We start from the raw sequence: 11,366 nt of genomic DNA on the forward strand, positions 1-11,366 counted from the left end.
GGGAGCACCATATATATTTTTGGATGGGGGTGTGTCGCTGGAACTATGAAGCCCTTACCCTATACCAGACCATCTTCAGCTGATTTTGCAACACTATACTAGTTTAGACACCGAAAATCCCTACCCTATCCCAGAATTGCTTCTATCAGTCTCGACAAATAATACCCTATTATAGACCAAAACTGTCTGATTTCTTTAGCCTATCACAGACTAAACTGCTTGAAAATCATACCCTTCATAGCGGCACATACCTATATAGCTCACATATAGGTGTCCCCTCCCCCGGCCGGGATCTAGCGCTATCTTAGAGTCTGGGTTCTCATCCTGTTACTCAAAGCATAGGTATGTGTTGATCACCCACAAGCCTATTGAAAATTCCTGCATGTTCTGGTAGGGCTAGAAAACAATGAAGTTTTATTAACTTTAAAGTTCCTGTTTCAAGAAAGGAAATACACGTAGCCACATTTTGCTTTTATGCTCTGAAATTGGCTTTATCTTGGAAATATCATTGTGTGTGCGTGTGGTTTATTTGCTTTTCGCGACCTTTGTCGAGTCCATGTCAAAATGATTTAACAGAAATTTATTATCATTAGTTCTCGTGTGACAATCGATGCCCCAATGAAACGAGCCTCTTCAGCAGAATTTTTGGGGGCGTTCGGTTAAATGTCTGGGACTTTTTGCAGGCCATTCTTTTTCTTCTCCCCACCCACCCTACCCCCAAATCTCATCTACCTTTCTCTTTTCCTTTGTTCGCTAGCTTGTTCTCACGTGCGTTCTTCATTCGCTACGCACACTTGGAGAGGAATCGTCTGCTACTTCGTGTCGCCCGGACTAGCCGCTCCTGGGTCTCAGGGGATGCAAGCCAACCTTAGACTGGGGGGGGGGGGGGAGGAGTGAGGTAGAACCGATTTTTTTTTTTTTTTTCTTATGCTGCGTTGACGTGCGTAAAAAAAAATAGGGTGCATTTCATTGGGAAAATCCAAAATTGGATCATTGATCTCGGATTACACGGATACTTTGCTCCCAAAGAAACGAAGAATCCGAAAATGGATTTTTTGCCATGACAACCCCGTAAACACATTTCGCACAGAACATAAAATATCAACACAAATTTATTTTTCGTCGAATGTATCCTAGCTAAAATAATTTCAGCATACAAAATCTTTTACAAAAATCGCACGTCGAAACAGTTCTTCTTTAGCCTCAAGCACAACGTGGCGAGAAAGCATCTGAGAGCGAAGAATGTTTGCGAAATGATCAATTCAAACTAAACAAGAAGCTTGAGAAGCTTGAGAAGCTTAAAATCGGGCGCTTAATAATTAACTATCTGTTTTGACTTGAAAGGCAGGGTACAGTATAGTAAAAATCACTGGAAAAACAGTCACTTAAACCTATTCAGGCCGGGAGGGGGGGGGGGGGGCTTTTGAGGCCCGCGCTGACTTTGGACGCTTATAACTTTTTCAAGATTCAACCAAACGCTGCCAAACTTTGCGCGTTTATCTAAAATTTATCTCGCAATAATTTGGTAGGATTAGTTATTGTGCCAGTAACTTGAAATCACCATGGCAACGTCATTTTGACAGGCTTGTTTTCCCAAATTTGAATTTTTCGTGTTTCTATTTAATAATGAAAATCTGGAATGTTTTCAAGATTGCATTATTACTTAATGACATAATGGTCTTAATTTATAAAAATATATTTCGCACAATACAAATAAACGATTGAACTAGACGTCTAGAAAATATAAATTTGTAACACTTAGCAAAGTGCAGCCTTTTTGCAATACTTAATAAAGGCGGGGTTTTTACCTGAAGACCAATTTTTCCAACGCTTTAGGTGGCTGACGCATTTCAGTATTTTCCAGCCCTTACACTTTAATGGAACAGTATACAACTCCTAATCAGGTAACTACTATTGTCAAGAAAATGATCACAACTTATTGATCAATGATTAGGTATTTGTTTCATACCATTACTGTAATAGCAACTGGTGAAGAATAGTAGTACTGACCCAAAGTATAAGGGCTGGAAAACACTGAAAACCATTTCAGCCGCGTTTCAAGGAATCCAAAAAAGCTTTACTTATCCCATATATATTTGTTTTGCAGTATTTTGTTAATTTTTGGACGATTTTGGGGGATGTCTGGGAGGCGATAGTTTTTCTCAAAGGATTAGTAAAATTTAGACAAATAAGAAATATTGGAGATTTAATGTGATTTTAAAATTTGAATTTGAAGTTAAAAATTGGTGGATGGACACCAAACAGTCTCCTGACAACCTGGAGTGCTCTTGCGAGGAGGTCAACTGTTTGGAGGTGTTTCCATTCTTTTCTTCAATCCCTTCTTTAAATCTCTTAAAGTTCCATTCAAATTCAGGTAGAACCCCACCTTAAGTTTTGTTCTTGTGAGAAAACAACAGAAGTCAAAGGTTGCGTGATATAACCAAGCATGGATTTTAATTCTCCCTCCCTTTCCATCTCCTTAGCCTTTCACCCCCACCTGTCCCTCCCTTTCTACTCTCATTCAATTAATGTTTGTTTACATTTCCAACCAATTCAGTATCGTACTAATCTGTGCCAAGCAATCAGATAATAACAGAAATTTGCCTTAATTTTGATCTCCCATACCAAGACCTTAGAGTATAAACCGCTAATAAAACAAAACACACTTGATAATAATTCTCTGAGGTTATACACCTTGCAGTATTAACGTACTAACGAACTTGATAACAAACCCCATGTCGTACTAAGGATTTTTACTGATCAACATAGAAAATAAGTTCACAATGGTTTGTTCCCAAAACGTTTTTTACTGTACAGAGGGTCTGTATATTGACATGTAACTTGTATACCGTATTGAAAAATTCAGAACGAACCGACTTCTGCCCGCTACCATGATATCATGTTGAAAAATTAGCTCGTTCGAAACCGTAGCAAAATCGTTAGAGACAGACAAGATACAGCCGTTTACTGGCAGTCTTTGAAAATCCTGAATTTCGTCAAAATGAGCCAAAATAAAGTTTTAAAATTCCCTTTATCAATATGGTTCTTATCTTTTTATTCAATTCTATGAACTGCTTTTATGCAGTACTGTCCACAAAGATTTCAATTTCCTCAAAGTTTCGGGACAAATGGATACAAAATATTTCGTGCAGAATGTAATTTGATTAAGCGAATGTTTTCACGTCTATAAATACTTCAAGCAGTGAATGAAAAACCGTTTTGTTTTCATCGATGAGAACCACTTTCAAATAGTTAATGCATAAAAAATAACAATCAGATCAGAATACAATAATTATTAATGTAAGGTCTCGCTATTATGTCTCTTCAAATGTATGCAAATTTCGTGTGAAATGTAATTCGATTCCATTGTCTTGTTTACAAACTCTTTCTTAAGAAAGTTGTATTTTCGTGAATAAAACCCATTGGCCTGTTTTGTTTTCCTGATCATGTTTGTCTGTGATTTTTACAAAACATGTGGTCTTTTTTTCGGAACTTTAAGTTGTACAAAAATTCCTATTTTGAACACAGATGTCACTTCCGGAATTTCTCATCTAAAATTCAATTGGTATTTAATTATAATTATTCGAAGTTTTCATTTTCAAGTCATCTTTTCATTCGATAGCTTTACTGATCTCGTAAAAAATTCCATTCAAGTTCACACCAATACTGTACATTGCCAATGTTTTGCTGACGTCTTGAGAAGTGTCTTACTAACGTCACTAGTCAAATCTAAAATATATTCAAAACATGTTGTGCAAACATTCTACTCTTTGTGACAGGCGACTTTGACGCCCAACTGTGCGGAAATGAAAATCGACATACTTCTTGCTAAATATATAAAAAATAGTTTTAAAGTGGAGTCCGCCTCAAAAAAATGTACCGCCAGATCACACTGCTACTTGTAGAAACCAGCAAAGCGTCTAGTTTCAAAGTTTCCCACAAAAACATTGCGTGACATGAACGACGTTACCCCTTTTATTTACAAAAATAGCTTCAACTTGTCAAAGCAACTACAGTTTCACAATGGTGATTATTAGTACTTTACCCCTTAAGCTTTTTTCTCTGTCCTCCCGCCGAAGCAAAGAAGAGAACCAGATTGCAGATTAGCCCAAAAGTCGACCCAGTGTTCCTACAACGATTTACTGTCAAAACTGAAATGAAACGGATTGGCCCAGGCTATCCCCGTCATTTTTAGCCGACAGGAGACTATCGTCTAGGACGACCAAAGGGTAAACTATAAATCGGCCACGCCCGATTAATTACTTTACTCGTGACAATTTCAAAAGGATACGACTTCCGTAGACACACGGTGGCTGTTCTGGAAAACCTGTATCCAGTTTAAAATGACATTTCATACCTATCAAGCTACCGTTTCCTTTTGTCGTGAAATATTTTTGTATTTTGATCGAAATAAGCGCCTGAAAACTTACCGTATGACAGTGTTTACAAACAACGAACCTGTATTTTCACAGCAAAGACCGCTGGGCCAATGTTCTTTTTTCGAATCCTTTCCCAAAGAAACGCACGGATCATGAATCCTAAAAATCCGGATTCAGATATGATCTGATGTATCCACTCGGAGTGTAGATTCTTCAGATCACTGATCCGAGATTAATCCATTTTCGGATATGGGTGAAGAAACGCGAAATCCGTTTTTACCGAATGGTAATGAGGTTGTAGGGATCATTCGCTAAGTCACGTGTTTCCCTCATTCACTCACTCACTCAAACACTCGACTCTGATATTAAACCGCAATTAATTTATGCATTTAACGGTGGACGTGCTGATAGAAAGGTTCTTTAAAACGCCATTCAGCGCATGTCAAAACAAATTATTCTCCAACCTCGTTCCCAGGGTCTCTCTCTTTCAGGGAACTAAATTGAATTTTCACAAAACAAATCGAAAGAGCATTCGTTACACTTATCCTCTGGTGACAAAAGAGAATAGAATTCGCTCTACGAAGCCTCAGAGCAGGCTATCAATGTCCCATTCACGTAAGAAAACATTCAAAGACACGTTTTAGTAAACACAACATTCATGCACGTTTTTGTTTCGCGTCACATCATCTTCGTGTCACGTCATCCGTTCTTCATCTTTTTGAGTCGTGCAGAAACGCGCATCTTTCTCTCAAATTTTATTCGCTCCTAAAATAACTCTATACGTGCTGGCAGAAAAGTAAACATATTCATAAAACAAATTTACTTAATGCTAAAAAGGATCAAAGGTTACACTTAAATATTTTTGTGATGAAATAGAATTCGCGCTACGAAGCCTGAGAGCACGAACCATCATGACGCAAATTCCCATGGAAAAGTAAACATTCACAGGGAAATAAAGTGAGATTGTGTTACATTATTGAACGCTCATTTGAACAAAAATACTATCAATGACCCATTCACGCAAGAAAACATTCAAAGGCAAATTGAGGTTGTGACCTTACTGAAAGCAGCTACAGTATGAACTAGACATAGTTACGCTTAAATTGTTATATAAAAAATATTACGCTCGGCATGTGACGTGTTTAGTTTAGTTAACACCACATCAACAGCACGTATTTATTTCGCGTCACGTCACCTCGTGTCACGTCATCCGTTTTTCATATTTTTGAGTCGAGCAGATACTCGAAGTGCTCGGGCGTATCTTTTCTCTCAAATTTTATCCGCTTCTCAAAAATACAGTAGAACCCCGGTAACTCGAACTCTGAAGGGAAACGAAAAACCGTTCGAGTTAGCGGGGTTTCGAGTTATCGGGGTAGATTGAATATTTAATTTGCCAAGTTAATAATTGATAGCTAACTGATTTTTCAGCACCTCAGTATACAGCACAGTGCAAATTAAACTTATCTCGTCAGAAACTCTAATACGATCATAAATTCTTAGGATAAGAGTGGAAAAAGACTGTCAAATAGGTGATCTGTTTTGTTGCTCTAATCAATGGGCAACCGTGGCGAGATGCAAGAACCCAAATTTTGATAAAGGGAAACGAAATTTTGTTCGAGTTAGCGGGGTTTTCGAGCTATCCGAGTTCGAGTTAACCGAGTAAAAATGACTTAAAAGTGACTGAGTTCAAATCCAAGGGAAATGGCAGCCTCGTTCTCTGGAGGCGGGGAGAGAGAGACCCTGGGAACGAGGTTGGGGAAATGGAAGTATGTTCGAGTTAGCGGGGTTGTTCGAGTTATCCGAGTTCGAGTTACCGGGGTTCTAATGTAAAGCTATACGTGCTGACAGAAAAGTAATCATATTCACATAGCCCTACGACGCCCGAGAACACCAGTCATCAATGACGCACTCACGTGGAAAAATAAAGCAAAGTGAGATTGCTTTACTTTATTGGACACTTATTTAGAAAAAAATGCGGAGGTCGGCACTTAATTCATCGAATTACCATGAGGTTGCTCGAAAAGCCTTTGATTGGATCAAGAATCCGGATTTGGATTTTTCCCAAAGAAACGCACGCTCAGAGACGCACGCACGTATTAATGGTACGTAAATAATTACGCGTCAGTGAAAATCCACTTTTAGACTACCCACTCAGTGCCCTTATAATGCGTGCTTTTAAGCACACTAGGTGTTTTTTGTTGTACTTCACATTCGTGCAATTTGTAAATTGATTATCGAAACCATGGGTAAAGTTGATTACTTTATGGTCGAATTCTATGGAGGGAAGAGGACATTTTATCCTGGAGAAGCAATAAATGGCACGCTTCGTCTGAAGGTGAACAAGGAGTTGAAATTGCGAGGCATTCGGTTAGAGTTTCATGGCCTAGCTTCCATACATTGGTCAGAATCGGAAGGATCTGGCGAACACAGGAGGACACGGCATTACAGTAACAGCGAAACTTATATCGATACCTTGGCGACATTGTTTGGCAAAGGTTAGTTTTCATGTTGTTTAATTACTGACGTAGACTTGCCTACAAGTCGAGCTCACAGCAGCGCGAAGCGCGAAACCACCAAACCGGAAACAAGAAGCGAACGACTTTTAGGAAGTCTATTACTGACGATATGGTAGAGCAAGGTCTCTGTAAATTTTAAATTACTTTTGTTGCTTAGACATTTCATCAGCCGAATTCTTTTTGTGCCTGGCAGCGGATTGGTCTATAGAACTAGATCGACAAATTCGTTCGACAATGGCGCGCATCAATAACAAATGGGTGTCTAGGCAACCTGATTAAATTTTTCGGTGGGGTGGGAAACTTGTAATGGGCTGGCAGCCTCCCCTCCCTTGAACTGCGCTCCACACTGGTTAATTGCCCGGCGTTTTGTTGTGCTTCGCATTCGTGTTTCCAAGTGAAAGCGATGTATAAAGCCTGGTTCACACTAGCGACATAACGACATAACAACATAACGACATAATGACATAAGAGCTTATGTCGGTAATGTGAACACTGACATAGTAACAACATAACAGTTAAAAGACTGGCAAAACACTTTAAAAATGGTGGATCCAACACTTCTTGTTGCGTTTGCCGTCATATTGTTTCTTTTACTGCGAAAACGCCGTCAAAGAAGGCTTCAAGCCAGGAAATCATCTACAAGGAAAAATTGGGTGCGCCCTATCTTTCAAGAGGAAGCTAGAAGAACACACGGCCAGTACCACAACCTTGTCAAGGAACTTGCGTTAAGTGACAGGGAATATTATTTCAGGTATTGAAGTTTTAACATTCTAGCCGGAAAACTTGCAACGTTTCAGTTCTTTAGCAAAGTCAAAAAAGTTATATTTATAATAGTTTTCACATTTGTGGTCGCTGATAACTGACCCAATGAACGAAATGATAGGTTCTTTGTAAGCTTGATCATGATACATGGGGGGTAGTGCGGGGAGGTGATTTGAGCTCGTTACGGTCGGCAGGCCGCCTCATTCCCAGACGTCCCTGGCCTGGGATACGATGACTTACCTCCTTCAATATCTTTATACCCAGGTACATAAGAATGTCACCGCAGCGTTTTGAGCATCTATTATCTCTTGTTGGGCCACTGATTTCCAAAAAGACAACAAAACTAAGATCATCCATCTCAGCGGCTGAGAGACTCACCCTCACCTTACGTTACCTAGCATCAGGTGATTCACAGCAATCCCAGTCATTTAACTTTCGAATTGGTAGATCAACAGTCTCAATGATTATACGGGAAATCTGTGACGCAATCTGGACACAATTAAGCAAAACGTACCTCCCAACACCCACAAATCCTGAAGAGTGGAAACGGATTTCCGAAGAATTTTCCACTCTGTGGAATTTTCCACATTGTATAGGAGCTGGCGATGGTAAGCATGTGGTTATCGAATGCCCCAAGAACTCCGGATCAAACTTTTTCAATTACAAAGGCACATTTAGCATTGTACTATTGGCCTATGGTGATGCTAATTACTGCTTTACGGCTGTAGACGTAGGGCAGTACGGTAAAAGTAATGACTCCGGTGCATTTACAAACTCCACCATTGGCAAAGCTTTGGAAAAAAACAGCTTAAACGTCCCGGTAGCAGAGCACGTACGGGGATGCGCTGACAAACTACCCTACGTCACTGTTGTCGATGAGGGACTACCATTGAAGTCGTACCAAATGCGTCCTTATCCTGGGAAAAATCTCACTGAAGATCGTGCAATTTTTAATTATCGTCTGTCCAGAGCAAGACGGATAATTGAAAATATCTTTGGAATTCTTGTAGCTCGATGGAGAATTTTTCGTCGTCCAATCAGAGCCGATGTTGCAACAGTGGAAAAAATTGTGCTTGCATGTGTCTGTTTGCACAATTACCTTCGTTTAACTGAAAATGCTTCCTATGCCCCGAACGGTTTCTTTGACAGTGAAGACAGCAATGGAGTGATTAAGGATGGAGATTGGCGCAAGATAACTGCCAACGACGAAGGTTCTTTTCGACCTTTGCGAGCCCATGGGGGGAGGTACAGCTACGAAGCCAACGCTGTCCGCGAGAATTTCGTGCAGTATTTCCTTTCACCCGAAGGACAGGTTCCATGGCAGTGGGATCACGTAAGGAGCTGCGGCCCCAGGCGCTGAGAACCGTTCGAAATTCACTACATCAGAAAATGTTGCAAAATTGACATCATAGTTACAAAACTTCTTTCTTTCAAAATAAAATTGTGTTATTTTGAGTTGAATGAACGTGAGAGTAAACGGCAAAAGGCCTTTACATAATCTTGTTTTTTCATGTTAATGTACACTGAGGACGGAAAAGGATAAAGGAGCTGCGGAAATTGGAGCTTGTTATCTGGTTTTGCTATTTTACAGGCATTTATGTTGTTGTTGTTATCGTTCACGGTTGTTTCTTATTACGGATTATAAGTTAGCTGACTGCAAAAGAAATTGTACTATATTTCAAGTACAGTCGTTAAATTTACAGATATCATAAGACTGACAGAAGCTCGTGCAAGGCGATTTTTATATTTCTTAAGTACCACTATAAACACAGAGGTTAATATCATATAATGTACTTATGTTCACAACGTTGCATTGTACTTGGGCCAATAAACTATTTCAAAAGTACCAATGTCTTTCTGCTTAAGCTAAATGAGTTCTCTTTCCAAAAACACAACTGACAAATTAACTGATAACAGTGTCTATCTTCGCCATACTCGGGTGAATTACATCCACCGACAAGAACCAATATTAACATATAAACCAATAGGTACTGTGCACCCTTAGACTCATCACACAGTAATAATCTTCTGACAGAGGACTTACGTTAACAAAAACAATGTTATAAACATAGCAGGCAGTGTGTATCCTAATTACAATCATGAAAGTAAGGTATACTGATCATCAGGTAAAAAGGGTTGGCTAGGCATTCTGGGGTTCATTGTTGGTGGGAAGTTTTGACTTGGGTGGAACCCCTGATTACTCTGAGGACTATATCCTACAGGCATTCCCATATTAGACATCTTGATTTGAAAACATATTTGGTTTATTTGAAATTTTGCCATAGCATTTTGTTCAGGGCTCATACTTTTAAGCTGTGAAGCTACAAATGACCCAAATAGCTCGTCCTCACTCTTTTGTTTTTCTGGAGGTTTCTTTAAACATTGTGACATCGTTTTCAAAATTTCTACCTCAACATTATCAACATTTTTTTTAGCACTCTTTCTATCACGTTTTTCCCACTTTGTATGGCCTGTGGCTTTGGAGTACTTCTCTTCTGAGGTAGAAGTTTCTAGACTACTCTCCAATTCTTTGTCAGACCTTCCCTCAGATTCATCTAGGCTTGAGTCATTACCATTACCATCACTTTCTTCAGCATGTGAGCTTGTCTCACTAGCAACAAGGCTTCCTTTACTTCGCCGTCGGCTGATGACATGTGCATCCAACCAGCCAAGGTATGGGTATAGCTCAGATGTTTGTGATTTGGCTTCTTGCACCTCCTCTGCTCCACCGCCTGATTTCTTCTTTCTTTTTACTTTTTGTCTGTCTCTGGTGTATCTTGCTCTAAGATTCTGAAATCGTTTCTTAGCATCATCAACTATATAAATATAAATAACAGAGCCCGCAGACTATGTCAGTATTTTTACTATAAAGAGTGGTATTGTTCAATGAAACGTTTGCTACAAAAAGTTCAAGTCTTGGCTATACCAAGGCAGCTAAAATTCTGCATCGAAAACAGAGCTAAACAAAAGATTATGAGGGGTGCACTGTAGGCTATTTCATAGTCGAATTATTCAGATATAATAAATTCATCCAACAGACACAGTAAAATCTCATTAACCTGAACCCTACAACTCCACATTTTCGATAAATTTAACGAAAAACAGTTTCCCCGCTTCTGTTTATTACAGAATTTAAACTCTTTTTATAAAAACACGAAAACATCAGTACAAGCTAATCTATCAACATCACAAGAAACATATAAACAATGTGAACAAGCCATCGTTCTACCTGACGATATTCCAGTTACACTTTCTGCCACCTTTTTCCACGCGTTTGCTTTGATATTCCGGTCTTTAAACTCTTTAAGAGTCTTGTCATACAGTGCAGGGTAGCAGCGGACGGCTTCTGCGAGAGCTTCGTCAATATCAACACTAGCCTTCTTAGCACCACAATCAGTTTCTTCTACGGAAGCCGCCATGTTGAAATTGTGCCGGGGTGGACTAGGTTCTATAATTTTGGCACGCTCTGATTGGTTCTTTGTTATGTCGTTATGTCAAAGTTGTTCACACTTGTTTTAGCAGAAACATAACGTCACAACGACATGAACATAACGACATAAGGAAAGAATCAGATTTTTCCTTATGTCGTTATGTCCATGTCGTAATGATGCTAATATGTCGTTATGTCTGCATGTTCACACTGCTAACATAACGACATAATGGCCCTCTTATGTCGTTATGCTTATGTCGTTATGTCGTTATGTCACTA

At 39.3% G+C, this 11,366-nt stretch overlaps 1 protein-coding gene across 1 annotated transcript; it reads right to left on the bottom strand.

Annotated features, from left to right (window-relative positions):
* Positions 1–9,382: 9,382 nt before the first annotated feature.
* Positions 9,383–11,353, bottom strand: LOC144647802 (uncharacterized). Its single transcript, XM_078507511.1, has 2 exons — positions 10,887–11,353; positions 9,383–10,473 (listed from the first exon to the last, which is right to left on the bottom strand). The coding sequence occupies exons 1-2, from the start codon at positions 11,074–11,076 to the stop codon at positions 9,755–9,757; spliced, it is 909 nt and encodes a 302-aa protein (XP_078363637.1). The 5' UTR covers positions 11,077–11,353; the 3' UTR covers positions 9,383–9,754.
* Positions 11,354–11,366: the final 13 nt, after the last annotated feature.

The sequence above is a fragment of the Oculina patagonica genome, chromosome 4 (assembly GCF_052425735.1).
Source record: "Oculina patagonica isolate OP01 chromosome 4, crgOcupat, whole genome shotgun sequence".
In the NCBI taxonomy this organism is placed as follows: domain Eukaryota; kingdom Metazoa; phylum Cnidaria; class Anthozoa; order Scleractinia; family Oculinidae; genus Oculina; species Oculina patagonica.